General features: G+C 27.0%; 1 protein-coding gene across 4 annotated transcripts; it reads right to left on the reverse strand.

Moving 5' to 3' along the window:
• LOC132949838 (ankyrin-3-like) lies at positions 1-27,564 on the reverse strand. 4 transcript variants are annotated; one of them, XM_061020912.1, is made up of 27 exons: positions 27,136-27,564; positions 13,252-13,356; positions 13,041-13,173; positions 12,768-12,931; positions 11,826-11,981; positions 11,518-11,646; positions 11,260-11,457; positions 10,897-11,193; positions 10,303-10,797; positions 9,339-9,479; positions 9,115-9,270; positions 8,927-9,025; positions 8,653-8,850; positions 8,402-8,585; positions 8,094-8,192; positions 5,778-5,912; positions 5,242-5,359; positions 4,092-4,163; positions 2,777-3,001; positions 2,333-2,705; positions 2,068-2,272; positions 1,809-1,998; positions 1,284-1,744; positions 800-1,215; positions 612-732; positions 428-544; positions 1-370 (listed from the first exon to the last, which is right to left on the reverse strand). In XM_061020912.1, exons 1-27 carry the CDS (start codon positions 27,229-27,231, stop codon positions 306-308), a joined length of 5,148 nt encoding a protein of 1,715 aa, XP_060876895.1. In that variant the 5' UTR covers positions 27,232-27,564; the 3' UTR covers positions 1-305. The 4 variants fall into 4 exon arrangements, with proteins under 4 accessions (XP_060876895.1, XP_060876896.1, XP_060876898.1 ...); XM_061020913.1 differs by lacking the exon at positions 4,092-4,163 and adding an exon at positions 3,303-3,320 and having other exon boundaries at positions 27,136-27,563; XM_061020915.1 differs by lacking the exon at positions 8,094-8,192 and having other exon boundaries at positions 27,136-27,563.
• Between the last annotated feature and the right edge of the window lie 23 nt (positions 27,565-27,587).

Genomic DNA, 27,587 nt, shown 5'->3' on the forward strand with positions numbered 1-27,587 from the left:
TTTAGGTAAATACATATAAGTTTAATTTCAAAAAAGAAAAGAAAAATGACTTAACCATTTTATAAATCAAGTAGGCACTCGATACAAACATAATTAAGCAGTTAAGCTTGGTTAGAATATAGTTAAATAGTTTTCTACAAAAATAAATAAAAGAAAAAACAATCAGCATTAATTTTTTTTTATCTTGTGCATTAGCAAAAAAGTTTAATTTACGAGTAATAATAGCTCATAATATTAGCTTACATTTTTGTTATGCGATCCTAATAAGTAGACATAAATTACCTAATTACTTGATAATCCATGTGTTACAGAATGTTTTTGTCACCTACTTCAGAAACATCACTGTCATTACTATTTGAAGCAGCTTTGCCTATAAAATTATTTTAAATAATTATCTGTACCTCTAAAAATGATATATTATATTTACTTTTATCAGTTTTGTCAGATTGCTCAGTTGGGCTTGGTGGGGGTGTGTTTACTTTAAATGATACTCCATTGGATGTCTTCGAATCATACTCTTTAACTTCCGCAGCATATTTATCATCTGTTAAGTATTAACAAATGTTAACATGTAATGACAAATAATATCAATAAATGATTCAACAACTTACCTAGAATTTTGGGTTTGACCACAATTGTATCAACTACCATCTGTTTGTTTAGAGCATTTATCAACTCCTCATCAACATTTATGGGTTGGTTAATATTATTTGTTTCTACTTGTTTGACTTTCTAAAAATAAAATATTATTATTATTATAGTTCATCCACAAATTATGTAAACAATTAATATTAAATACCTTATGGTTAGAAAGAGAAGTTTTTCGACCAAGAGATCCATCTCTAGATGGCCCTAATTCCTCTTTTAGAGAATCAAATCCAGACTGATCTAACTGTACTTTTGCTACCGCTTTTTCCATGTCATCAGTTACAATCTCAATATTGTGTATGCACAGATTCACTATATCTTCACGATTGATTGTTCGCAATGCCTTTTCTAATGAATTACCAGTTGCTTGCTGTCCAAACGTTTGTAACCATAACCTAAGCATGACCATAGCCTGTCGTTGGGTGTTACCAGGATATTCTGATTGGATAATACTGATGTCTGATTGAAGAATCCCTAGTTCAGATGCTAAAGACGGCCAATTATCACCCAGCATGTTTGAAATATCTGATAAACGGATATCTGCTCTACGTATCGTATCAATTTGTTCTGTGAAATAATAATAATTATTATTAATATATATATTTGTGTAGTAAAAATGTAATTCAGTATCATACCAAAACCATTATCATAAAAATTGTAACTTCGATCAAGGCTTAATAAATCCAATTCAGATTTGGTAGATACATTAACAATATCTTCGGGAATGGTCACGTTCAATACACATAAAGGTGATTGAGCAGGATCACCTCGATTTACTTTAGGCTCACGCATGAACAGAATACGTGCGACATTAGTATCTTCCAGGTCACGAATGCGAACAGTAAATGGTAGACGATTTTCACGGAAAGCAGTGAAATTTAATTCTAGTTGTTCACCAGTTTTAAATATAGGTACTAGATTGCCAGCAAACTCCACAAATATATTTTTGTTTTGCAGCACTTCAACATCTCTGCTTTTAGCAACTTCAACAAAGTGCTCTTGGTTTTCTAATGTTTTTTCTTCTTTATCATCTGTCATACAAAATACTCTAAGACGTGCCTCCATAACATCTGTTCTTTTAGCAAACACTACAAACCTAACAAGCAATAATAAAATAGATAAAATAAGCAATTAAATCAGTTTATTGTTATATTATTTACTTTGCCATGAATGGAACATAGTTGGCTTCAATAAAGAGTTGTGTAGCAATGTTTTTGACTTGACTAACATTTCTGCAGTCTATCAACCAAAACCTTGCAGATAAAGTTGTTGTAAAAGTTACACAATCCTTGACAAAAGTTAATGGTGTACCTCCAGTAACATCATCCCACTGGGCTTTAGACTGACCGCCTGAATGTATGTAATAATTGATTTAAGTCCAATCAGCTAGAGAATACAACAAGGTAGATGATTACTAACCTGACATACTGCAAAGCAATCTCAATGTAGGAGCATCGCCTGAATACTGGTTTATCATTCCTTTAGTAGTGGCTTGTGGCAGAGGAATAGTCAGAGTAATAGCTTTATGAAACTTTCTTCTGCGAGGTTCAATGGTAACGACAGGAGACACTGCGACACGGTTTCCAAACAATTTTGCTACCAATTCAACAGGAATAGGTTGAGCCTAGATAATTTTAATAAAAAATGTACATAACAATCATGAAGGATTATCAATTTGTCATACCTGCAAGCCAACTTTTATGCGTTTTGTTAATGCATTGGATGGAAATAACGCTTGCACCTGTGGTACAACAGTAGAAGACATAACTCCACCTTCTGGACCAACAGTATGTATTTCTTGACGTAATCTTGAAACAATAGCAAAGTATTGAGGAAAATCTAATGTCAGGATTCGTTCAATGCGACTAGTTCTGAGGTCTTCAATCTGCCTGAGTTCTTCTCCTTCAAAGCTATCATTAAGTACCTCTTGTACAGCTTCTTCATTAGCTTCCAAACTATGCTCCTTCCATGTCGTTCCATTTTCTGACCTTAATACAACTAACTCTCTTTCTCTTCCTCGCAATGACGCAAAATGAGGTACTTCAATGATGACTGGTCTGTACAAAATTAAAAATTAAAACAATATTCTAACCGTGAACATTTTGAAATATTATAACTCAAGAAATACCCCAAAAATTTGGCTCCAGCTGGGCCAAGTTCGAGTATTCTACTGGCTAATGCTTCTCCTTCCATCAAAGGTGGTGGATTAACCATTTTGCCTCTCCGTAAATATCGACATGTGACTCGCATAGGACTTGGTGCCTTTCGTGGTGGAATAATCACTCTTACACCTGATTGTCTACATCCTCGCATTGCTCCTCCACGAGCGTCCACCAAAAAACTAACCAGGAAACTAAATTAAAAATTAAACAATTAATATTATCTTTAAAAATGAATGAATAAAAATAAATAAAACAGTGCATTAGAAAATTAAGAGATAATGTGCTAATTAAAGTCAGTACGATTATTAGGTATATCCTACAATCAACTCATGCCCTAAATGGTTCAAACATGCTAAAAAATCAAAAATTAAAAATTTCAGTAATATTTTAAAGGAACTATTGTATTTTAAAACACATTCTATTGATTCAACGATAAAATACACAAACTCTATCAATAGAGTACATAGTAATTGTGTACTTTATTCAACTTACTTTTTCCAGCGGCTTTTTCTGTACAAATGCCAATGCCGTTCAAATTTTAATTTAAAAACATAAAATTTAAAATTAGTGCTGTTATTTACATTGTCTTATAAACAGATAAATTTCAAAATTAAATTGTATTTATAAAGTAGTTTATAAATAAACTTTTAGCTTACACAATGTAACTTAGCATTAATTATTAGTTAATATTATGGTACTTATCTATTTATAATTTATTATTTAAATATTATATTAATAATCAACGACAAAAAGTTAATATTTTAGAATTGTATAACACGATCATAATACATATAACCAGATTAATAACATGAGTAATGATAAAAATTATAACTTATTCTTATATAATCTAAATTAAATTATAATAGAATCTACTCATGCAGTGGTGTTAGAGTAGTATTATCAAAACTAACAAATAAATCAGTACACTACTGTGTTACCTTACCATTCAAAGTTCCTAAACTTAATGTGAAAATGGAATCAACAAAAATACTAAATAGGTGTTTTTAAATATGAGTTTGTTAATATAAAATAATAAATTGGTACATAACTATTATAGAGCATAAAACATAATGTATTAAATTGTTCATAGCACGCACACCTATAGTATGGCATTAAGAGCACAGCAAAATAGTGTTAGAAATTTAAAATAAATGTAATACAAAAACAAAATATAAATAGAGCATTAATGAAAAAAAATGAGTAAGAAAGAAATAAAAGATTAAAATGATGTATCGAGTTAGTGTTTGTTGTGTTTCATTCAAAAACATTCACTCAGTCTACCTTTCGCGCCACATTCCAGTAGTATTTCCACAAGGGCCGAGCATTGCCAACGATCTCTCAAGTCTATCCAACCTGTCGGTATAAAATGCAAATGGGTTTTCTCCAATGCACAAGATGCACATAAATAACAATGCATTCTCGTACACAAATTAACATATAATAGTTATTGTACATAAATAATTACATAAGTCTGTAGTTATAATTATTAAGCTACCTTAACAACATGGCATGCCTTAAAAATAAATAAAGTATTTTACACAATTTGTCATAATATTATATTTAATAACACTTATTTTATTTGTTTTGAAATCATAGTATGATAAAATATTTGTTGTGGCGCGGTGTGGACTCAACTGTGGAAATACTTTGAGTGTACGTATTGGCCAGTGTTGCTAGCTCCCGGATGGATGACCAACCGGGATTTTTAGCTACAAATCCTTGCCACGTATACAAAACGTGTTTCAACCAACTGTTCCAACCGTTTCTCCCCCCTTACAAACAAAAAACTGCTAATGGCCATAGTTGCCGGACTTAAGATCAATAAAAATAAATAAAAATAAAAGTATTTGCTGTCTTGTGATTAGTAAATGTGATGTATATTATAAAATTAATTAAATTTAGTGATCATTTTCTATACACAATAAAATTTTCAAAATATTAATAAAAAATTATTAAACAGCAAGCTCCCTGGTTTTCACTTTAGTGTAAGACAACTATTTTATCATAATACTGTTTTAATTTTCAAAGTTAATAACATTAACTTCTGTATAATATTATGTATGATTAACGTGTAGGTGTAGTAAAACAAATAATACTTAAAATGTACATAATTTTTATAATTACAACCAAAGCTACATAATATGTATTATCTACTTATAAATAATTATATCTTAAATTTAACTTATTTACTATACTGTCGTGCTCAGTGCTCAAATAATGCCATGAATTTAACCATAGGTGCAAAGTTCAGTGAAATAACTAATAAGCTTTATACAAAAGGTAATTTTAAATTAAAATTAATGAAAAAGAATTTCCATTGTTATACATAAATTTGTATAAAGACAAAATGTAATATATTATATATCCTTAACATTTTATTAAGCTTTATTATTCTACAATTAATATATTTTTTTTAACATATAAAACTTACCCAATATTTACAGGCGAACGGCAGATGTCAATGTTGTCAGATAGTAAGCTACCTCCTGAGGGGTTGGGTGAATACTGGGGTGAAACATAATGTGTATTACTTACATACTCATTGGCAACTGTTGATAAAAAAAATAGACACAAACATTAATTATAATAAAAGGTAAAAAGTAGTTGATCAGATAAATTACAATGTACATTAGGAAAAATTAACAAGATATTATGAATATAGACTAAATTTTATGTTCAAAAATCCCATTTCTCACCAACCAGACAAAATACAGTGCTATATTAATAAAGTGTATGACTATAAATAAAGTCTCTTTGACTTTTTTTGGCTATTTAATATTGAGGTTCTGCAAGTTAATAAAATGTAAACTAAACCATTAGAATGCTGTATAACATAAATCATAAGTTTGAAAATTTTAATAACTATGAATTAACAAAAAAATATTTTTCAATAAGCTAAATAAAACTTTTGAACCCTTAAATACATATGTATATACGAAAAAAAATTTTAATACAAACGAAACTTACTGGCTGAATCATTAACTATGTCTGTCTTTTCGTCCCTTGTAACATCAATTTTCAATGAATCATCTCCTAATGATTTCATATCATCCACTGTCATATAACGATATTGGTGTTGGTCATTCAGCATTGGATCTTCATCTATCAAAATATAACTAATTGATGAATATAATTACAATAACATACATCGTATATAAAATTCATATTATAAGAAATTATAAAGAAAACATACATTTATGAAAATTTAATTTTTTTAAATGGTCTACATCGTTGAAAATATTTAACATTCACTATCGTTCACACAAATCATTAATAAAATAATATTAACATAACAAATATGTAACATTCCAATTAAAAAACAAACATAAAATATAAATCCAACTCAACATATTGTAATGTATGTATAATTAATAAAATTGTGGGAGCTATGTTTATTTGTTCAGTATTATATCTTATCTTGTTAATAACATGAACTTTAGTTCATTGAATACTAAATTTATAAAAATATGATTTTTTTCTTATTGGAACAATCTCATGAATTATTCAAAACAATACATTAGATAATTCTTCAAAGTACATTGCCGGTTTAGATGGATTATTCATGATACAATAGATTTTTTGAAAACACGGCTGTTTCTGAAATGTTAATTAAGATTATTCATATCAACTTGGTACTACAAACAAATTACTCTTTGTGTATGTGTTACATATTTATGCATACATAGCATATATTATAGTAGTCAAATTAGACATTTGCATGAATATTTGACTAAGGGAAATAGTTTTAATCGAAATGCATATTTTGCATATAGACAAAAGTTAAACAATACATTATATTAAAACATAGATAACTTATATAACTAAATAAAGAATCTATATGTTGTTACAAATGATTAATAATTTGCAAGTTACTAATATTAGTTAAATGTCATAAGAAAAATATAAGTATGTCAACTTTACTAAGCTTGTCCATGTAAAATCGAATAATCATCTCATATACATCTACTATATCTTAAAAATATATTGAATCTTAATTGAACTAATTCTGTAAATAATAGTAATATAATATATATGTAACAAAATAATAACAACAACATTTAACTGAATCTAGCAGTCAGTTTATTGTAGAAATGTTAAAAAATTATTTAATGCTCTGAAAATTAGTGACTTATTAGTATTAAATTTTCTTAATGTATTAATAATCTAAATAACAACAGATTTCAAGCTTTTTTATTATTTGCCTAGCTGATTATAGGTATTTAGGCAATAGTTACAAACGTTATTATAATGAATCATTGAAAATAATTATAGTAATTAATTACAATTAGAATTTCTAGTAAGTAAATATGTTAAATTGTAATTAATATAATCTTGACTTTGAAGAATTATAATCTAGTCATTATTTTAAATATAGGTAATTTGTAATACACAATATACAATCAATCATTGTATCATACTTGTATCAATGCATAAAACAATATAACTATGGTAAAAGTAAATAAACATAAGAATAAAATAGTACTAATAACTTGTATATAAAATACAACATTCATAATACAAATGAGTCTTATAAAAAATGTACAAGATATTTTTATTTAAAACACAATGCCTCTTTAACTTAAAATAGCAAAATTTTAGCATGCAAGCATATTGTTAGTAGAATGGTTTAAAGTCACGGACCATGGTAAATGTATTGTTCCCTATACAAACATCTAATGCCAGCAATAATTTTAAACAACCACAACATAATGTCATTAAACATTTCGGTATTATATGCACACACCCTGAATCCTTTATAGAATGAACACAAATCACAATAAACATTTAATGATGGTACCTACATTTGTTTGTCAATACACCAAAAATAAATTGTTATAAAGCCCTTATTTCATAACTTTAACTGACTATATAGGTACATTTGAAAATTATTTTACTTGTTTATAAACTAAAAATATAGTGTTAAATGCAACACTTGCTTTATAATTTTAGATAATATAGAAAGAAAAACATTTACATGAATTGATTATTAACAATATTATTAAATAAGTTGTCAGTATTTTTTTTATAAAAAATTTTTTTAAAAAATATAAATGATTAAATTCTCAATTAATTATAAAAAGTAAGTCTAATTAATAGAATTTTGATTGTCAATTGATAATATTTATCAAGACTCTTATATTAAATTTATATGAAATGAAAGCTATTATAAGCAAACACAATGCAAGCAATGCAATGTTAACACCGATAGCATCAAGCAAAACATAAAATAGCGTGAGAACGTATTTTCCTATCTCTCATTTTTTTTTCTTTATTACAACTTACGTAGTACGTTTTGACCTTGATAGTATGGAAGATAAATATGTTGCGCATGTGCCGGCTTGCCGTAATCGTTCATGATCACCGACAAGACATCATCACCACCTGTCTCAAGTACGCATCCCAAAAAAATAATAATGATAATAATTAACCCGATAAGCAAACCACCCAAGAGAAGCTCCACTTTATAACTTGATGTGTTCTTAAGACATCCACCATTTAATTTTACAAATGCAGTTAGTAACAACAAAATATACAATATTTAGTTAGTTCAAAGCTTAAATTGATTCTACTAAACAAGAATTTTACTTTACCTCCTTCATCTTCTGAATCGGACATAAATGTTTCTTGCATGGACTCAGGAGCTATAACTTTATATTTTTCTTCAATAGTGCTAGTGGTTGTAGTGGTTATAGTTGTTTCAGAAACTACTTTTAATGTTTCTACAACACTTATGTATCCTAATCTATGAGCTATGTTTAATGGTGTTTGTCCTTGCTATATCATAAAATCAAAATATTTAATCACTTTTTATAGAAATTATTTAACATACAAATTATTTTACCATATTTTGAAGATTTGGAGATGCTTTGCTCTGAAGCAATAGTGTAATGACAACTGTATGACCTTGTTGAGCAGCCTGATGGAGAGCTGTGTAGCCAGATGATGTTTGAACATCTACCGCGGCACCTTTATCTAAGAGGAATCTCACCATATTGAGTTGACCGTAATGACTTGCTACATGTAAAGGTGTAAATCCAGTCTAAAAAATAAAATCATTCAAGTTTTTTTTAAAAAAAAAAAAAAAGAATCAAATACAATAAGTTTAGTTTTCTTACCTTAGTTGTTGCATTAATATTTGCATTATTGTCAACTAATACACTTGCAACATTTACTTTATCTTCTTGAGCACAAAGATGTAAAGGTGTCAAACCATTCTTCAATGACAAATATAATAATGATTAATAAATTAAATATAAAAAAAAAATTTGATTATCTAATGATAAACTCATCAGTCATACGATACCTTTGACTGCAGGTTGATTTCCGACTTGTGTTCCAATAACAGTTTAGACATTTGCTCATGACCTTCCTGTGCACTCAGGTGTAACGGACTAAACCCAGCTTTAGACTCAACATTCGCATCTGACTCGTTCATCAACAGTGTAGAGGCAACATCCAACTGGAATACAAGTGTTACACAGATATGCTCCACCACACAAAAAACATACTACAGTGCAATATAGTTACCTGATTCTTCTTAGCAGCTATATGCAACGGTGTGTAACCATTTTTAGCTGCCATGTGTGGTGATGCTCCATTATCAAGAAGTAAGAATACCGTATCCTGGTGGTTATAGTGACTAGCCACATGTAACGGTGTAACGCCATTCTAATTTACAAATAAAATATAATCTAATTATCTAGAGAGAACTCTTTAATTATGCATTATTTGAATGTAAAATATTAAATTGATTATTTATATAATATAATATTTAATGTATATTTTTACATTTAAGGAATTAAAAAAAATAACAGATCTTAATTCTATAGAGAATAATAATTTTTTTTATTAGTTTTAGTTTCACTCTTAACCAATTAAAAATGTTTATATACTATTTTTATAATGTTATATAACTCATTGTTTAGATGTCTAAAAATTAGATTATAAATAAGGACAAAAAACAAAGCTAAGTATTTTTTTTATTTTTCTATTTAATGTAGAACAGTTTTGTATTAGTATTAAATTATAACTTAAAAATTACGAAATTGTTAGTAGTAAAAACAAGACGGCAATTTTTGAAAGTCTGATAATTTACTAATATAACTTGAAAATTTTTTTATTTAATTTGACATGCTTATAATAACAAATCCTTTGTTTACTGTGTTATTGTTTATTGATAATCAAAGCATTATTTCAACTAGTTATCAGTTATATTGTAAAAAAACACATCATTGTAAAATCAATACATTCATTGCAGTGCTCAGAATATAAAATGTATTAAAATAAATTAATCCATATACCTATTTGATGATATATATTATATTATACATTGATTCATAAATTAAACTTGAAATTTCTTTTTTTAAGATTTTACCATACAATCATATTTTGGCAGTATTATAATTTGTATTTTTTTTTTTATAGAATAATAAATTATATTTTCAATATAGTTATTAATTTTAAGTTATAATTATTAAAATATTATACTTACTCTGCCTTGAGAATTAACTGGTGCCCCTTTTTCCAAAAGCATACTAGCCACAGCAATATTCCCATATTTTGACGCTAAATGAAGAGGTGTAAACCCTTTTTTAGTAGTCGACACTAAAGAACTTCCACTTTCCAATAAAGCAGTTGCCACTTCATCGTGTCCTTCTTTAGCTGCGATATGCAAAGGTGTATACAAATCAGTAGTTGTAGTGTCTACTGAAGCACCGTGTTGAAGGAGTAATGTAACAATCTGAGTATGACCAAGTCTACATGCAACATGAAGCGGTGTTTGGCCATGTCTAGCTTTGGAATCCACTGTCGCTCCAGAACGCACCAAGACTCTCACAAGATCAGATTGGTTAGCTCTAGCAGCCAAATGCAAAGGACTTTCTCCACGAACTGTACTGGCATCTGGGTAAGCACCATGACTGACTAAAACAAGGGCAATATTCATACAGCCCATGAAACTGGCAACATGTAATGGTGTTAAGCCAGACTAAAAATTAAAATAACATTAATATATAAATATATCTTTATACAAAAATATTCATTGTAAATAATAAATATTTAATAGCATTATTAAAAAAATGCATACTTCTGTTGTTGCTTCAATAGATGCTCCGTGTTTTAGTAAAAGTTCAACAACTTTAATTCTATTCTTTTTGCAAGCTATATGAAGAGGTGTAAACCCATTTAATGCTCTAGCATCTGGATCAGCATGATGATCTAACAGTGTTTTTGCCACTTTTACATGCCCACAATGAGCTGCTACATGTAAACTGGTAAGATAATCAACAGTGACATCATCTACAGGGACTTTATAAGTTAAAAGTACTTTAGCCGCATCCACATGATCTCCTTGAGCTGCCATATGCAAAGGGGCTAACCCATTCTAAAAAAAAAAATGTATCTAAGTTATTAGTTACTGTATATAATTTAATAAATAAACAAATAGTACCTTTGTTTTTAATGTTCTAGGAGTGTTGGTTTGTAATAAACGTTCAATAACGTGATCATGTCCAGACCTTGCTGCACAATGTAATGGGGTAAGTCCATCTCTAGTCTTAGCTTCAATATTAGCACCCAATTGTATTAACAAATCAACCATATTTAATTTTCCCCATTTAGCAGCTACATGTAATGGTGTTATATTATGCTATTTATAAAAATATTACATTTAATTTTAAAACAAAAAAGTGTGAAATTTATTACATACTTTAGCAGTAAAATTTACATCTGCCCCTTTTTGAACCAACATAGAAGCCACATTGTTATTACCATAGTGTGCTGCTATGTGTAATGGAGTAAAGCCACTTTTAGAAGTGACATCAGGATTATGATCATTCTAAAATACATATTTGATTTATGTTCATTAAAATAGAATATGAAATTACATAAATAGATTTTAACCATAAGTGATAAAATATTAGTCTAAGTTAGCATAGTAAGTAATATTATACAAATATTAAAACATAACTAAAAAAAAAAAACTAGTATAAAAATACTTATTAAGTTTATCAAAACCTGAAGTAATAAGCTAGTGGCTTTGGTATCATCCTTCTTAGCAGCTATATGAAGAGCAGGTAGTCTTACTTTGCCTTTAGTATCATTTTCCAATAATATAGCAACAACTTTATCATGGCCTTGTTGCATGGCTACAGCTAAAGGTGAAAATCCATCCTAAAAAAAAAATATTGATGATTTATTAGTCTATATGTTATTATACTTGAATATAGGTACTAAATATTAAATAGTAATTTCTAGGGTTGTATAAGTTCTAGATTTTAACTTAAAAGGAAAGTCGAATGTTCTAGTTTTTTGTTACTTGATAATTATTTGAATTATTAAATAAGTAGTAAAATTACAACATATTTAAACAGTTTTAAATTACTCAATAATTTTTATATTTTTGTTATTAATTTTCACCCAGGGTTGAATACTAAATATCAAATATAAATATGTCTGTAACAATAACTGAATAAAATAATATTAGTCTATTTCAAGTATTTAGTAAACACAGCTGTTCTTGAATATACTCAGCTGTTTTGGGTACTTAGAAACAACAAGTACTTGATACTACTATTCAAATTAAAAAAAAAAGTTATTATATAGTTATCTCTAGTTATTTTATAAAAACAATAGAATATTTTAGTAACCTTGGATAAAGAAACTAAATATAATATTTGTATTTTACACATGAAACCATAATTATTAAACAAAACTTTCATGGTCCAATCACTAAAAAGTTCAATTAAGAACATTTAGCCTATATTTTCCGGATAACTATACGTAATTTATTATTCAACACTAACAAGAGTAAATTGTTAAATGGGTCCAATTGTTAATAGGAACCTTGAACACAATCAACCTGGTTCTACCTACTATTTATTTATGAATGTCATTTAATTTTGTCTAAAGTAAATCTAAAATTATTACATACATAATTTAAACTTTAATATATTTCACCTCAGTTACTAAAAGTTGATTAGCACCATTCCGCAAAAGTAATTCAACAATACTACAATGATTTTCTTGTGCAGCCATATAAAGTGGTGTAAAACCACTATGCGACTGTATATTTATAGACGCATTATTTTCCACTAACACTTTGACAATTTCTTCTTGACCAGCTAAAATTGATTTTTAAATTAATTATAAAGTTGCCTAGCTATAGGTATACTAACATAATATAATGGTAGATATATTAAGGCGTTAAAGTGCTAATTAGCATGTACTTACCTAATGATGCAATATGAAGCGCCGAATTTCCTTTTTTGGTTACTGAATTTACAGAACATCCTCTTTTTAATAAACATTTTACTATATCTACATGACCATCTTTTGCAGCCAAATGGAGTGCATTGAGTCCATTCTGTATTTAACATATACAAAAAGATAACATACAAATACAAATCGAGAAAAATTGTAAAAAAGGAATAGAGATACTCACAGTATTTGCTGTATTCACATCAACACCGGTACTTTCAAGTAATTGTAAAACTTTTTCTAAATTTCCTGATCTTGCAGCTCTTAAATATGAAGTAGCAGGATCCACCTAGAACATATAAATTAAAAATTATTATAAATGTAATTAATTTAGTATTAGTAAGTATATTTTTTCATTGATCAATAGAAATCATTAGAATCAATTTATAGTTTGGTGGTCTAGGGGGTTATGCCCCACGTTTTTTTTAAAATTATTATGGGGGACTTCCAAAACATGTAGGCTATTTGCTAGATTCAAATAAATATTCCATTATAATTAAATAATATTACAAATGAATTAAATTTAAAAAAATTAACTAAATTAAAAAGCATTAAGTTAATATCAGTTTAAGTTAGGTTAAATTACATAACCAACTATCAATCTATACAGCTTACTAAATTGGATCGATAACTTTCTAAATGCAGCTTTATCTATCCATTATCATTAGAGTATCTACTCAGAAACATATTTTGGAAGAAATAAATGTAACAAATAGTAAAAAAAACTTTTAATGAGGTTCTGTTAATGAATGATCTTCTCTTCACATGATTCATGTTTGTATATACTTTTCTTTGTTATCTTTAGGTATTACTTATTGTTTTCATTTTGTAAACAGATTAAATATATTTAAATTAAAAAAAAATTTACAAAATATTTTTACTCTTTTTGAGCTGTATGTAGACATATTTTTAAATTCTCAACTTCTCTTAGTTTGATTTCGATTTATACAACCCAATAAAATGTTATTAATGTTATTTATCAGTCAAAAAGCTCGACAATTTTAATACAAGGTACCTCATAAGTTGTATATATTTATACGAAAAATAACAATTTTTTCTCAAATTATTTTACTTATTTAGTTATAGGTAATTTCAAATATATTAATTTACTCACTACATTTTCGGCATTATGTATATCAGGGGTCGGCAATTAATTTATATGGCGGGCCAGATATTTAAAAAAAAAAAATTTCGAGGGCCAAAAAAATCTTAAACATAATTTTATCATTAATGTATTTATGTTTGTATTAAAAACACATTTTAAGACAAAGTATTTAATATTTAATTATTTATAAAGTAATACATTATTACTGCGGCACGTTCAACAACAACACAGATAATGATAAACCGTTATTATTGTCTAAGCGCCTCATAAAATCGATTTCAATATTAGTTTAATTTTTGTTATGAAGGGTGGGGGGAGTGATGCATAGGAAATATAGGAAAATTAAGAAAATTTTTGGCGGTCCATTTTTTTTCCTTCCGCGGGCCGCCTATTGCCGACCCCTGATGTATATTATTGTTGAATAAATAATAGATAATGATATTTTCATAATATTTTTGACCAGGCCAATTATTATAAACAAAGCTATTCAGTATTCACACTATATTACAGTAAGTCACTGTCAATATAAAGGTTACCTGCGATGTTTTTGTCAAAAAATGAGTTTAATCATTAGTTATAGATATATATAGATATTTATAGATATTTATAATATAATCAATGGTTTAATCTACCGAATTAAAAATAATAATAACGATATAAATACGATTCAAAATAAAAAAACTTATAGATGCTGATACATTTTTGAAACCTACTATACCGCAGAGCAAGATTCCCGTTATTGAGGCAAAGATCAAAATATTATTTTAAGTACTTCAAGTTTGTAATTTATCCAGGGAGTAAAAACATCAATTGAAATCTATTTTCTAGTGTAATTTTCTGAATGTAAATTCGCTATAACGTCTTAAGACAGAGACAACTAGACAAGATGACACATGCGGGGGTGACGTCCTCTTAAATACATTCAAGAATAAATTCTACCAATTTAATTTCAAATAGTATATGAAAACAATATTATCTCTAACATTTTTTACTTGTTTCTATAAATATCAAATTGATTGAAGATAGATAGATACCTACGTATTTTATGTCTATAGAAAAATAATTAATTACCAAGCTCATTTATAAAAAATCTTGAAACAGCACATTTTTGTATCCCTGCCAATATATTTTAACTGTAACGTCTATATCTCGGCCTATACTCTATAGACTTATATTATACATCTTAATATCTTATATTTTAGTTTAGTTATTGTATCCTTCCTCCTTAATACATAATCGAAGTAAAACACTTGTAATATCCGGGGAACTGGCATTTACGAACAAACACAGAAACATATTATTTTAAAATTAGATTTTGATATCGCCTGTTTATATTAAATTAGGCATTACATCCGTATTTACTGAAAACTGAAATCGCTTGCAAATGGAAAATGAATTTCACTAAACATCGATTTTAAAGCTATTTACATGAAGTAAGTACATACTATTCAATTTAAATTGAAATTAATTGAATGAATTTATAATAACATTTTGTTAACTAAACAATAAAAAGTAATTAAAATGTAACCTCAATCTAAAAATATATTACGTTTTTCAAAACGATGTATTTGTTTCAATATCATATCATATATTTTAAAACATATAAAAATTCTTTGGGACTAAATTATTAACACAACAATTTAAATTTACCTAATTAATTTCATCGGATAAAAGAAAAAGGTTGATTATAATCGCTTTGCACACTTTATAAGTACATGGGGGGTTGGCTATCAGAAAACTACACGGGTGGACTGGTGGAGAACTATTGAGCTGGTCGCGGACGCATCCATTGACCTAAATAAACTGGACTTTTATTCTCCATTACAAACGCGGATCAAAAAAAAAAGTATATGTTACAGTCTAACGCAGCAACACTGCATACGTTTAAAATAAATTATACAACATAATATTATAATACAGTTTGAAAAATAATAATTTGTTTAAAAAAACAAACATGAAATATTAATTTTAATTTTAATAATACTCATAGCTCGAATGCTTAAACGGTGTCTCATTATCCTTGATCACAACATATAGCAGTTATAATAATTGTTAAAAATATTTTATCGCATATGCCATAATATAATGTTTATACATGAACAGACGTCATCACGTATTAAACATTTCAGCTAACCATGAATTCTAGGCTACGATTTAAGATAATAAGAGAAATAAGATACCTATACATGTCGTCGAAACAATCTTCAAGAATTATAGACTTAAAGATTATATTATTATACAATTGTATATATAATATAATCTATACGACTATAATAAAACTTTAAAATAATGTTTAAACACACAAATAAAATATAAATGTGTTGTTACATCTTACATTCTATATATCAGACGTTCTCAAACTTTTTTTAGCGTACCTAATCCATATTATGTGTATTGAGGATCAGTCACGTTCCACTAACTACATACATCGAACTAGGTATTCAATATTATTAATAAATTATCTAAGTAAAATGTACAAATTTAGATCATCTCAAACTAGAATCTACATTAAATAAATTTAAAAAAAAATTATTTTCATTTTAATTCATTCAAAAATGTTTAAACTTAATTATTAGTTTTAAATGTTTAAATTCATATTCAGTTTCTACATGAAATTGTGCTGTCATATATTTAAGCATTCATAGAGAATAATCTATATATAATACGAAAATAAATTATCTACTACAGTTAATACACTGTTAATAATACTAGTATTTATTTTGTACCCAAACAAAAGTAACGAGGACATTAGTTTCGCATCACAATTTAGACTAAATGACATCGTGTTTTTTATACAGAACATAAATCGTTATGTTTATACTCTCAAATTAATACAATAATTTTATTTATTAGATTACAAGCAGATGTTGATGAAGAACTATCAAATAAAAATATAAGTTCTGTAATTTATATATAATACATATCAATTATATGTACATAATATGATTACATCATTCATTTTTTATTTAATTAGGTTCTGCAAATATTAAATAAATACCGAAAATAATGATCAGATATTTATCAAATTAAATAATAGGTATGCCATGATTATTGTCTTAAAAATATTATTTATATATTCTTAATTAATATTTATTAAATAAATTTAGATCCATATTAGTATTAACTTCAATAAATAATAATGAATTAATATTAATTAAGTTTTTGCTCCTTGCATTCAGTCACGAAACGTGCTCTGAGTGCAAGTACCGGCCGGTGTCATTAGTTCCCGGATGGATGACCGCGGGTGTTTTTAGTGACAAATCCTTGCCACAGATACACCATACATACACGTGTTCTAATCCAATCATATCCCCCTCTCCTACAAACAGCTAATGGCCATAGTTACCGGGCTTATGAACAATAAAAAACATTCATTCCACCTTTAAAAAAAAATAATAATAAATACAATATAATATGTACCTATTGTACCTAAATGTACGGATACCTATAGTCTACACATTAAATTACGACAAAACTTTTGGACGAAAATTCAAAATTGTATTAAATTATTGAGTACAATATTATTTGGGTATACACTTAAAATAATATAATTACTACCACAACTCACAAGTGTAGTGAAACCCAATAATGTTAGCTGTTTTAACTTTTAACTATAGCGTGTACAAGCGACTATATTGATCGAATCGGAGACTAAAATACCTATATATTTATAGCTGGTATAACTTCAAATACAATGCACTGTCCAGGTGTATGTTTAAGGTCAAAGGGGGTGATCAATTGTTTTCATGATAATATATAAATAATTTACCCCTGTATACTACCAGAGTTAAAATATAAACAAAAATATAGTTTTTTTTTATATTTACCTCGATATTTACCATAATATAGCATGTCATGATACTTTATTCGAAGCGTATTTAAAATTCAAAGAATGTTTTCGAGGACATCTTTAAAAAGTGTGACATTTAAACGTTTAACTTAATTTTAGATGACGGTATAAAAATAAATTATATTAACTAAATATTAATAGATTGTATTGTTGTTCGTGCTACTGAAAAATAAATACTATAATTATTTACAATGCTGTTGAAATAATCGATACTGATTGAAGTTTTACTATAACAGTATACATGATACTACCTACTATACTTTTATGTGCACCCACAATGTAAAAATAAAAAACTCTTTTAAAAGTCACACTTTTAAGAAATTATTTATCTCAATAACAAAAAAGGTGGGTAAGTGGATGTCGCTCTGCTGTACAGTAGGTTACAAGTGGGTCACTGTAATGGATGGTGTTAAATTTGAATTCAATGATATAATATCATTGTATAAGAAAAACGATTCTGAGCGAAAACGGTCAGTCGGCCTATGATATTATCAAGTATATTTGTTGATATTATTGTGAATAAAGTAATTTATATATAACCTATTTACGTGGAGCTTTGTTTTCAAATTTCAATCATTATCTATAAAAGTTGAACATTTTATAAATTTTTACCTACAAAATAATTATTAAATTATAAATTTGATAAATTTTGTCAAAAATTAAACTTTAAATGCTTATAAAAAAAAAATTGTGCCTATGTATTTTTAATATTTTTCAACTGCTATTAGAATGATATATCAGGAGCCTTATATTAAATTTTCACGCTTTCTTACCCAACAAATAAAATTTTATTGATATTTATAGAAAAAAAAACTAAAAAAATTTAAAACTGACAATGTCCGTAAAAAGCTCAAAAAGAGTCAAATTATTTTCAAAATTTTATGGTGTATAGAAAATACTAATAAAAACATTCAGTGAAATTTTCAAGTATCTACAGTCATACGTTTTTTAATTACAACAAAGAAAAATTTTTATGAATTCTCAACTCAAAATAATATGCTAATTTTCGTGATTTTTCAGTATTTTGTCAAGATTTGAACTTTAAATGCTTATAAATAAAAACTGTGACTAAGGATTTTTAATATTAGAAAATGCTAATATAAACATTCAGTCAAAATGTCATGTACCTACGGTCATTTGTTTTAGATTTGCACCAAAAACCAAAATCGATTTTCTCAAAAACAGATTTTGCGTAAAAATTCCCGTTTTTCCTTCATTTTTCTTTGTTTTTCACGTCGCGTTTGAAAACTACTGAGACATTTTTACTTTTGACCCCCCAAAGTACCAACAAGATTCACTTTCCTATCAGAAAAGTTACTGTTGAAGAAAATCCAAGCACTTTTACTGTCCCAAATTGTGATGACAGACACAAAAAATTTTTTAAAAAAAACACATCATTTTAAATCAATACATTCTTCGCTTCGCTCAGAATCTAAAATGTCATTAAAAATTACATTCAACTCAAGATATGGTATAAACATCCCTAGTAAGAAATGTAATTTGTAATTATTACAAATTACGAAAATGCATAGTTGGCAATTTTAAGTGTACCTAATAATAATTTTGAATTATTAATACTATATACAAGTAGTATATAAATAATAATTATTAATTATATTAGTATTATTTATTATATTATTACCTATAATTTTAGAAGCACGGGTTAAACTTAGTAAATTTTAAATATTTTAGATGCATATTTGTATATAATATTATAACTAAAGACCGGATTTATATGTTTTTACATATCGTTACTGGGTCTATGCAGTCTTATGAGAGTAAAAAATGTGGACGATTTGTTCAATTCTGAATGCGTAGAAAAAAGTTTTTTTTGCATATTTGAGAATATTTCATGGGGTAGAGAATATTTAACCCATCTAGCATATTTTGGAATATTTCGTAAATTGTGAGAAAAAATTTATATTAATTTTAATATTACGGTAGGTACCCAGGAAAAATTTTTTTGAACATTTACAATTTTTTTTTTATCATTTCCAACTCTTACTAAAGTGCAATAATATTCTATTAGAATACGCAACTTTTAATACCTAATTAATACCTCACTATTAATATAAAATTGAAAAAAATAATTTTTAAATGCATACTAAAGCAAATAATGATGTTTATTGATTATTTTTGCATATTTTAGCATATTTTTTAAATTTTTAAGAGAATATAATGAGAATATTTGAAAGTTGTTTAGAGAATATTAGAATCATATTTTAGGTATATTAAGAGAATATAAATCCGGTATTTAATTAAAACCTAACCTATAGGTAAATTATAATATAAATATACATTTCTAATCTTTTATAATATTTAAAATTGTGATATCCAAATATTTACAATTATCGAACTTCAATAATAATATTTGATAGTTACGGTGTGTATGGTGTATCCAACATTTGCAACTTATTTTTTAATTAATAACAGGGTAATAACTATATCATCTATCAATTTGATATTAAACATTAAAATGATACGATACCTATAAATTATATATATAAGCGATAAGGGTGTGCCCAGGCACATTTGGCACACCCGTAACCCAAGTGTTCAACTTATGAGTGAAGTAACATTTATTATTATGTTCTTAATTAATCCAATGATATAAGAAAAAAGAATACCAACTATTTCGTATACAACTGAATATTATAATCGATAGAAATAATAAGACTTTATAGGTTATAATTTATTACATATTATTGTTTATATTTTATGTGTTAAAAAGTTTTTCAATTCCATTATTATTTATAAATTTATAATATATTGAATTATAAGAAATCTGTAGAAACGTGCCTAAGCAAAAATAATGACTGGAGATTAAGTATATTAATATATTACCTAAGTCTTACAATAAACACGGGAAAATAATAATATATTGAATGGGTTAAACTCAAAAAACTGTTACATAGGTAGTCAGATTATTATTTTTATTTATAAATAGGTAAATTATTAGTTAAATATTACATATAAATACATATAAATATTAAATAATATTTAAAAATATATAAATTTAAAAATCTTCAGCTTCCTAGAGGCGATCCACTTCAGCACTATTACCAGAAATACTGAACTGAAGAATTCGCATACACGACCAATGCACTACGCCAAACTTGTAATAATTCAGACATTTACGACATATTGACAGACCGTCATGCAAGTCGTCACTTGGTCAATAAATCAAAACGTTTTGATAAATTATTTCGTGCCTACAACCGAACAGTCTTCCAATTTTCAGCCACATACTACAGGAATTACCTAAATTCGCTTAGGATTGTTAAACGTAATCTGTTAAATAAAACGGAAAATAAAACGCATCGTTTATGAGCCGCTTCAACTAAAACTAACGATATAAAATGCCAATATTTACTTAAAAATTATAATAAATAGCATTAATTTAACATATAAATTGTAAAACGTATTGTTATTATTTAAATATCAACTTTAAGATAAAGTAATTAATTACTAGAATCTATCATGTGATTATACACTTATAAATATATCATCTATTTAAATTGATATAAATTAAAATTGTAAATGCAAAGTAAATTAAAAAAGAATTTGTGTTGTCTAATACCGGAGCCGTTTGGGAATTTATAGGTTCGTGAAACCTTTTTCGACGGGAGCCGTTTGAGAACAAACAAACAGTGGGTAGTTGCCGTTTGGGTTGCACCGTTTAAATTGAGTTAACTTGTATTGAAATTATCGTATATTTTCAATGATTTACTTAAGATAATCAAAAATGTCATTAGTACTTTTTATTCAAAATTAATCATCCATAATTAAAGCAACTGCAATGTGTCGACAAAAACAATAAATAGTTACCTAATACAAATTTAATAATATTACATAGGCACATGGGTAATCTTTTTATATTTTAATAGTAAATGAAATCCTAATAATACACTCTACAGTATAAATATTTGAAATAAAATACATATTTATTTATGTAATTAAAAATAGTTAAAACAAAATTAAATACTTAATTAATTTGTATGTGAACAACTCTATTAAGTATTTAGGTATAATTTACACATGTTTTTTTTAACTTACCCAAGTGTTAGTTAAAAAATAAATGTTATCTAATAATTGTGTAAATAGTCATTCCATACATTATTTAGTTATTTAAATTGTTCACAAAAAGTAATTTTGTCTTTTTAATTAGTGATGACGTAAGTTAAAAAAAATGCATAATTTTATAAGATATTTATTATTTTTTATTTACTCTTCTATTAATTTATAATACATGTAAAACGCGTTAAGACATCGAATAGCTAATTTTATGATTTTAAACAATTTAAAAACACCTACTAAAATATTATATTTGATAAATACTTATAAGTTATAACACACAAGGATACCTACTATACTTGTGGGCAGATAATATAAAATACTTTACGCAGTATAGGAACGACTAACGTTAGTTTAGTTGTGATGGTCTACGTTATTTTATAACCGGTTTCTTGATGTCGGTAGTATTTTTTTTCTCTACCTAACAGTTAAGTTTATCCAGAATACAAAACGTCTATAGTTCATGTTCATCTTATTGGTATTTTTCTTGTTCTTGAAACTAATCTAGGTTTTCGCACATTTTCTTCTATCACTGCCAAATTTAAAGACAACATTCACTAGTCTTAAAAACAAACCAGTAATTTGACTTATATAAGCTTAATATTTTTAAACATTTTAATTTTGCATTATTAGAAGGACAATTTATTAAACTAAGAATATTAGTACACGGGGCACTTAAGCGTTTATTTATTCCATACTTATGTATTTTTATTTTTTGTCATCTTAAATTAATTAAATAGTACTTATGTCAAGTTAATGCAAATAGTAATTTTAATTTTCAATAAAGTAATAAGCAAACTAGTGTTAATCAACCATTTGTACAAAAATTGTTGCAAATATAGAAAATGTTATGTACCTTTATACCTACCTAGTACAAAAACTAAATAAAATAAATAAGTCGAAACTTTAATAGACAACATAAAATAATGTTCGAGGTCAATGTTCTAGCGTCAACCTAATGATAGAGACTGGCGGAGCTCATTATTATTTCATAAGGTACATTGTAGAGGTGTAGTATCTGAGAATGTGGTACAACTATATAATATATAACTATAATTTATACAAGTCTAAATATCAGACTTGTGGCATAAAAATTAAAAGAAAATCATCGTTTACAAAGTAGTAGTACTAACTACAGCTATCAATCAGTTAAGGTTATAAGATATTTATAAAACATTAATACTATATAACTAATAAAATAAAATAAATAAAATAATACAATTTTTTAAAATAATATTGTACATCGTTTATAGCTACTATTTATAGGTACTCCGAAATATTACATAAAAAATACAAAAATACTTCAAAAACAACCCAAAATAACGGTGAAATATATATGAACGATGATTATTGTGTCATGGTCCAGTGAAAATGATAGAATAACTAAAAACATTCGTCCTTGTGATAAATAAAAAAGTATTCCATTGTTTCCATATTGACCTGAACACAATTTCTATTAGTGAAACTAACTTCCGACGTGGAAGTAATTTTAAAAACTAATGGACCTATACAAGTATAATAGATAAAAATAAACTAATTTATTATTTTGGATGTGTGGTAATTTATTAATAGTCAACAATAATTATTAATATATTTAAAATTTATAATAAAAACAAAACAAAACAAAAGAAGCCCTGCCAACAAACTACCATTCGTCTCACTTCATTCAGCTCGGCCGGGTCCCGGGATAATTATTGTATTATTATTTTAAACTAGACCGCAACACGTATCGGATTCAAAAAACGATTCTTAGCCGAGTTCGGTCTTAGGTGAACAACAATTTCATAATTTTAGATTTTTCAATGAATATTGTAGAATTATTTTTGTGAATTACAATAACTGTTTGATAAACTATTGGGAATTTTCCACTTTTCCACACCAGATCCTAATGTATATGTCCGAGTCTAATTTATATCCGATCGCCGGATATATATTATATATCGCCGGATTCGACGTTTGCATCACTTTATCTGCTCCAAAAATGTTTACGCAACGAAAAAAACCTACAGATTACTATGACACTATAATTTCCCTTAGAATAGATATTGTTATAATTAATACCCGTTAATAAACAAAATTACAAACACTTTTAAATTTTAATACTCCACACTTCGCTCTCCTTGGCGTAGTATACTATTGATACTCGTTGTAGAGTACCTATACTACGAATTCAAATTCAATTAAATAAATTTCATTGCATTATAAACAAATTATTTTAATTTTTGATCGAAGCATAATTATTTTTTCTTAGCATTCAAAACTGTTAATCTAAAGAATCACTGGTGTTAAATAATATTTGGTATACCAACCATAATTTATTTATTTTTACAAAAAGCCTCGATGAATGAGTCGTAGACTCATAATCTCGTAGGTGTATTTTTGTATAAACGATAAAATAAAGTGGGCAGCAACATACTAAAAACGGAAACGTTTTATAATTATTATTTTTTAGAATATCAGTTAAAACCCCAGACTTATTATAGACAGAATGTGCAATTATTGCATACGTAAGACTAACAATTATTTAACTTATTTTTAGATTTTGTTAATAGTATTAATAACTGCATTCAATGTATGATATACTTACAGATATTAATCCTTTATATAAATAAATTACAAAATAAAATAACTAAAATATTAGCTCTTTAAATGATAATGCTACTGATTAACACAAATAATACAAATAAAAATTCAAAAATTATTTATTGACATTTATAGAAAAAAACTAAATAAATTAAAAAAGTCAGTAAACAGGCAAACAGCTCAAAACGAGCCAAAATATATTGAACATTTTGTCAAATATAAAAAATGATAAAATAAACATAAAGTGTACATTTTAAGTATCTACGGTTATTCGAATTACCTACAACCAAATAAGAAAATCTGTCCATGAGAAATCGAGTGAATTTCCATGTTGTAAAGTATTGAATTTCTAACGCTCATAAAAAATTAGGTATTGTGAATTTACGCTCAATTTTTTTTTTAATTTGCACTAACAACAATTTACGAGGAACCTCTTGTGTTACATTTTCAAGTTTTTTGACAGATATCAATAAAATAATAATAGTAGAAAATGTAATATGCCTATAAATAGTACAACATATTTCAAAATATTATGGTGTATAGAAAATGCTAATATAAACATTTAGTGATAATTTCATGTACCTAAAGTAATATTTTTTACAGATCCACCAAAAACCATAATCGATTTTGTCAAAAAACCATTTTGCGTAAAAATGCCCGGTTTTCCTTGGGTTTTTTTTTTTTTACGCTTTTGATAACTACTGGGAATTTTAACCTCCCGAATACACCAACTGAATTTCACTGTGTTTCAAAAACACTTTCTCATCAGAAAACCTAATGAAGTTTATTTGTGTACACAGTACACAGATACAGAAAATAAAAAAAAACCACACGTCATTGTAAAATCGCTCAACTCAGATACTAAAATACAAAATATTATGTAACTATTGTCTATTGGTGAATATTAAAAACATGTGTTTGCTTCATGTGAGAAAATTCATGACTTTATTTTAGGTATACTCGCATTTATAGGTAGGTAAGTCGTGTATTATATTGGAGATTTATAATTGCTAAAAAAATATTTTCTATAATATTATATTATTACGTAGGTACTTTGTGTCATTGCTTATAAAATATGATCAATTTATTGTATTATTTATAATAACTCTTAACAGTATGTCAATCGCAAATCAATATAATTATCCCATAATTATAGTAATGATTATTAATATGAGTAATACAAGTAGGTACCAGTTACCTATTAATTATTATACATTTATACTTATCATTAATCAATCAATAACAGAAATAATATTTAATATAACTGAAAATGTATACTGTATTGTAAAATAGGTATCCTCGACATATATTTTTTTTTTTGCAATTTTTAATTTCTTGGGTCTGAGCTCTGAGCTCCAGACAATTTGATGTACCTAAGTAAAATTAATATTATACTATTATACGGACTTAATATGTATATTGTATATTCTAACTTTTAGATAAGGAACTTACACACTTACTATCATCAACTTGAACAAAAAACTCACTAACTGCAAAAACTGAAATATAGGGCAGTTTAATTCTTGTAATCAATATTTTTTTTTATTTTTTTCAAATAGTAAAATTTAATTTTGGTCAATTATGAATTTTTGATCAAAATATAGGTACTAAGGAAGTCTTTGAAAACAGTAGGTAGACAAGTTTTAATTAGTGATATTTTACTTCAAACTTTGTTTGATAAGAAGTCAGCATGTGTAAAAATATGTAAATGGTTTAACATTACTCAAAACCAGTGGCATGTAGTATAGGGTCCAAACATTGCTTAGGCAACACCTTCAATATTGGTGGATAGGTGGGTCATTGATATGAGGAAAATAGAACATTTTATCGGGACGTACAACAATATTATGGTAGGTAGGTCACCTAAAAGTATTTGAGCAACACCAATTTATGTTTTTGATCATGCCACTGCTCAAAACAATAGAGTGTAAATATATTTGTATACATTGTTTTGCAATAATAATACACCAATACTACCTACACAAATAATCACATATCCTAACAAGATCAAAAAATTACATTACACCTGCCTTTATAAGATTAAATACTTGGATTATATCTTATCCTACTTAATACCTTCAACCCTCATTTTAAACAAAAATCAAAATAGATTGAAAATGGTTCATACAAATTCAACGACTATTCAAACCTACCGAAGTATAGGTACCTACATTATATAAGTATTTATTTCAATAGTGTTATAGGTACCTATCATATTTAAAAAAATAATAACATTAATTTATAATAACCGTTCACTACCCACCCAAGTGTAAGCAAATGTAAGTACCAACAATTCAATCAATAGTTTTTGTCATCAAAAATTTATTAAAGATGCATTTTAAATTTATGAATGTAACTTGTCAGTAGGGTTTTAGGCTTTCAAGCTTTGACCAATACAAGTGCTAAATAACTAATTAAATATCTATAGCAATAGCATTAGCAAAACTACAAATTACCTGTTTGGTTTTTGGTAAAGTCTCCATGCCATTAATGATCGGCGCCAAATCCATATCCTTATCTGGATGCAACGAACCGTTTTCGGCAGCCGGCATTTTTCCTTTTTAATACGTTCAAAATGTATCCTTCAGAATCTGTCGGAAAAGTTTCTTAATCGTTTGTCCACAATTAAACCACCAAGCTGTCGATCCATTTATGGCCGTAAACCGCCAAAAATCCACTCATATTTTACTATCACGCGCACACATTTACGATAGAGTATTGCTTAGAGGAATTGTTTTCATTTGAGATATCAAATAAAATAACAATAAAACTGCATCACCAAAACAATATTTAAACAGGCGAGGGGAAGAAAATTTCAGTTACTAACGTCGCTACAACACTATATAACGACACTACGACAGCGACTAGCGAGTAGTGACACTGACCGCGGAAATTTTTTTGCCATAAG

Source organism: Metopolophium dirhodum, chromosome 8 (assembly GCF_019925205.1).
Source record: "Metopolophium dirhodum isolate CAU chromosome 8, ASM1992520v1, whole genome shotgun sequence".
NCBI lineage: Eukaryota > Metazoa > Arthropoda > Insecta > Hemiptera > Aphididae > Metopolophium > Metopolophium dirhodum.

Coding starts and splice junctions, on each gene's coding strand:
- LOC132949838 (XM_061020912.1), bottom strand. CDS start 27,231: ATGCCGGCTGCCGAAAACGGTTCGTTGCATCCAGATAAGGATATGGAT. Junction 10,798..10,896: donor CTATTGAAGCAACAACAGAA/GTATGCATTTTT, acceptor TTTAATTTTTAG/TCTGGCTTAACACCATTACA. Junction 5,360..5,777: donor CATAGTTAATGATTCAGCCA/GTAAGTTTCGTT, acceptor TTTTATCAACAG/TTGCCAATGAGTATGTAAGT.